Source organism: Cyprinus carpio, chromosome A24, assembly GCF_018340385.1.
Source record: "Cyprinus carpio isolate SPL01 chromosome A24, ASM1834038v1, whole genome shotgun sequence".
NCBI classification, from domain to species: Eukaryota; Metazoa; Chordata; class Actinopteri; order Cypriniformes; family Cyprinidae; genus Cyprinus; species Cyprinus carpio.
The window spans coordinates 25774856-25779408 of NC_056595.1; the positions used below are offsets into that span (position 1 = coordinate 25774856).

Below are 4553 nucleotides of genomic sequence, written 5' to 3' on the forward strand. Positions count from 1 at the left end.
AATATAAACGAGCAGATGATTCTCCATCCTTAAAATGAATAAACTTGAAATCCGCTGTTTAAATAATCTTTTATTCCGTTAAAATCCATCTGTCCATGAAAGGCATCATATGAGCTTCTGAAAGACTGAGAGAACGAGAGAGATCCCTCCCCTCAGAGAGAGTGTGTGTGTGTGTGTGTGTGTGGCTCAGAATCGCGTGCGAAGAGACCGGCGTGTCATTCTGTGGAATCCGCCAACTGAAACACACACACACACACACACACACACACACACACATAAACTCTCTCTCTCTCTCTCTCTCTCACACACACACACACACACACGAGTCTCTGCTGCAGCTCATTCTGCGCTCGATCATCACACAGCAGGTACTTTCATATTGATTTATTGATGATTAGAGATCAGCTCTTGCTTTGACTGTAAACAGCACCAGAATGGATTAAGAATGAATATCAAAATCAATCAAACAAACAATTGATACAATCCTGTTGTATATGTTAAATAGCATAAATGAAAAAAGATAAATATCAAAATGAATGAAATGAAATATAATTAAAAGAAAGCCTCAAAAAACCAATAACAACTATTAATTAAGACTAAAACACCCTGATACATGTATATGTTTCAGAGCATCTGTTGATGAAGATGATTCCTCCTGGAGACTGTCTGTACGCTGGGAGGAAGAGGAGGAAACCCGTCCAGAAACAGTTAAGACTCGTTATCTTACATTCACTAACAGCTCTGTGTGTTTCAAATCATCAGCAGTGTTTATCAGAAACTCACTGAACGATTGAGTAGAATGGAAGGATTGTTTTCCTAAATCAAAACATCCTGTAACGCTTAACAATATCAACAACAACAACAATAATAATATGGTTTCAAACAATGCAGTAATGAAATAATGAAACGCTTATGTGACACTAAAGATCAACAAAAGAGAGTCAAACTGTTTAGAGTTGGATATGATTGGAAAATAGATCAAATCAGTCAATATTGAGACCAGAATGCAGCAAAGAAACATCGATAAAACCTCTGAAGATTTTAAACCTGCTGCAGACTCATAACCGTCCTGAGGTGAGGCTGAATATAGAGTTCAGAATTCAGTCGCGTCCTGAACTAAAGCTGGAACTCAGGAAGCTGCTGGATGCTGTTCATGTGAACGGCGCTCAGACGCACCTGCTGCTGTGTTTTTGTTACTGGATTTGAGTTTCTTCAGCTCAGATAAAGTGACCGGTCCTTGGGGTCAAGGGTCAGTGCGGTGTGAAAACATTCTTTTGTTCATGTATATATTTGGACTCGTGAATCGAGTGAATTCATGTGTTCAGTGTGCAGTGAGATGAAGAACATCACTGAATATTTGACTGAATATCACCTTTAACCCTCATGAACCAAGCCTGGCAATTATTGATTATTACGCATTTATTTTCAGAAAGCCACTGGTTGTAATATCATAATTTTTCTGATTTTCTGTGTCATTGAACATTGTGAGAAATATATTGCGGGTCACACGTGTGTATTTGTAATGTGAAGAGTACATGTTCTTCTGCTGTGGTTCTGTATGGAGCTGAATCCAGAGTAAAGTGTGTTTTCTCTGAATGCGTCAGATGTGTTGTAGTTTGATCTCTGAGGCTTGAGCTCAGCTGATTCTGGCTCGTTGTTGCTTCATAACACTGTTGTTTTGTCCAGCAGAAAACCAGCGGCGGTGACGGAGAAATCGAACCCATCGAAGCGGCATCGTGACCGTCTGAACGCTGAGCTGGAGCGACTGGCCGGCCTGCTGCCCTTCTCCCCCGAGATCATCTCCAAACTGGACAAACTGTCCGTCCTGCGTCTGAGCGTCAGCTACCTGCGGGTCAAGAGCTTCTTCAGCGGTGAGTGTGAGTGTGTGTGTGTGTGTGTGTGTGAGAGAAAGAGTGTGTGAGTGTGTGAGAGAGAGAGAGTGTGTGTGTGTGTGTGTGTGTGTGTGTGTGTGTGAGAGAAAGAGAGAGAGAGAGAAAGAGAGAGTGTGTGTACCTACTTTACCATATTTTGGGGCCAAATGTGTATCCAAAAGTGAGGTAAACCTCACAAAATCTCCAAAAACCTCCCTTTGGGGACATCCTCATTTGTAAAACTGGTATAAAAATAAAGTAAACTAAGTTTTTTTTTAAATTGTAAAAATGCAGGAAGTTATCTGTTAAGGTTAGGTTTAAGTGTAGGGTGAGAGAAAATACAGATTCTACAGTATAAAAACCATTACGCCTATGGAGAGTCCCCATTTAGATAGCTAAGTAAATGTGTGTGAGAGTGTGTGTGAGTGTGTGTGTGTGTGTGTGTGATTGTGTGTGTGTGTGTGTGTGTCGCTCCAACACCTGATATGCTCTGTGTGTGTGTTTGCACAGATCTTAAGGAGACTTTACATCACACCTCACAGCAGAAGTCTTGATAAGTCTTGACAAAATCAACATGCTTTTTTTTTACATGTCTGAACAGCATTATGGGATATTCTGTCTTAGTCTTTGCTTTGAAATTGAACTTTGCTATTGAGTAATTGCTCTAAATTCTGAGATCCTTCAGATCTTTATTGTTTTTTTTTTTTTTTTGCAGTGATCTGTTTAGTGTATAAATGAAGTGTTTGATTGATGGATGGATTGATGTGGAGCCGTATGATCTGCTCTAGACTGAAGTGTGTGATTGTAAATGCCGTGCACTGGTTAATACATACATGAACGTGTTCCACACACACACACATGCTGCTCCCGTCTGAGTTTGTGAACGTGTGTGTCAGTCTGTGATGTTTGTTCAGTGTGAATGAAACTCAAGGACTGATGCTGTAGTTTGTACAGTGACTTATATAGCTGTCAAAACATGTTTATAGACATTCTTTTAAATTAGATAAATAATTACTTCAATTAAACATGAAATCATCAAATACATCAGTTAAATAAAAATGAGCTTTCCTAACTAAAAAAAAAAAATGGAACTTTATTTAAATTTTTTGCAGCAAGCTCATTAATATGTGCACATCTCATGTTGAAGTGTTTTTCCCATCACCACTAGAGGGTGTGAGAGCTGAGAAACACAGGGAATGCTGGGAAACTTCTGTCAGGAGCTGCTTCTGAAGTGTCTGTGTGACATTTAATAACTGATGTAGAATTTAGTTTAAGAAATAATGACTGATTTGGAAAAACCTGAATCATAATCCAGGAATATTGGTGCTCAAATAGAAATGAAAGAAATGGAAGTGATTACACGTGCCATGCATTATTATTCGAGCTGTGCTGCACTGAAACAGCAGAGAGAACATATAGAAACACGTCAGACATCACCGATTCATCATTGATTTGAGATCTGAGCACCGTGAACGTGTGACTTTCATTATCAAACAAGCAGAAGCTCATTTATCACACGTCAATGAGTTATTTACAGACAACTGTTACATTTATGCATATAGCAGATGCTTTTAGCAGAAACACATTTTAACAGTTCATTTATTTGCTGGAAACTGAACCTATGATCTACTGTTAGAACTACAGGACTGCAGTGATGACGTTCTTCTTGCGTGACTCAAACCCCAGACACTCTTAGTCTTCTTGAAACAGAGTTATCCAGTCTTTGATGCATCTCAGTATCTTTGTGTCCATCATCTCACCCACAGACCTACAGTAGCATATTTCATTTACTCTAACTGCGTTTGTCAGTCGCCCGTGTTTCATCGCAGATGCTCTTTGGTCTGAATGCAGAGAGTTTTTCAGGATGAACTCTGACTCTGCAGTCCTGAGAGGAAACGGCTTGAGCAAGACGCGTCTAAAATGCTCGTCCTGCACAAAACGGGAGCTTAAAGAAGGAAGGAGATCAGATCAGCCACAGGAAGCGGAGACGTCACTAGCACGTCAGCACAGGCCTCTGCTCCGCTTTCATGTGTGTGTTTGAAGAACAAGAAGAGTCTTCAGGATGTGTAAAATCTGTGGAGAGAAACCGCGGCGCGACCGTGTCCACGTGATACCAAAACAAACAAAACACATCAAATTACCATGGCAACTCAAAATAACAAACAGTATCATAATATGTCATACAGCATTTATTATTATTAAACTAAGAAAAAGAATCTAGAAATCTAGTCATTCTAGAAATTTAATCATATTGATAATTATGATTTTAATTGTTGGTGATTTTTCGAGTCCATGATTTAATGTTGAGTTAATTATTGAATTACATGTTAAAATGACATGTTTTTATTACAGCATTAAACTGTAAAGGGGTAAAAACATAAGTCAAGTGCAGAGCTTAATTATGAATAGTACTGTATGAATATTAATATTTCCCAGTGCAAAAGCAATGAAGAGATCCTCAAGAGTGAATAATGCGGCCGGGTTTGCTGCAGGAAAGTTCAAGCATCTGTTCAGCAAGTGTTTGCTCAAGAAGGTAATGGAGTGGAAGTCTTTGTTGGCCCAACATCATGGTTAGAGTCTGTCAGATGAGATTGTCGTCAGCCGTTTAAACCACTGAAGCAGAGAAACCTGAGTCACACAAAATCAGCCGATATTTGACCACAAACAACATCAACCTGCTCT

The 4553-nt window shown here is 39.4% G+C and overlaps 1 protein-coding gene across 1 annotated transcript in view; it reads left to right on the plus strand.

Moving 5' to 3' along the window:
* The first annotated feature begins 259 nt into the window (after window positions 1-259).
* Window positions 260-4553, plus strand: part of ahrra (aryl-hydrocarbon receptor repressor a) — a 22729-nt gene continuing 18435 nt past the window's right edge. Inside the window, 3 exon segments of the mRNA XM_042714871.1 lie at window positions 260-368; window positions 629-707; window positions 1690-1871. Coding sequence (XP_042570805.1) covers window positions 640-707; window positions 1690-1871 — 250 coding nt within the window. The 5' untranslated portion in view covers window positions 260-368; window positions 629-639.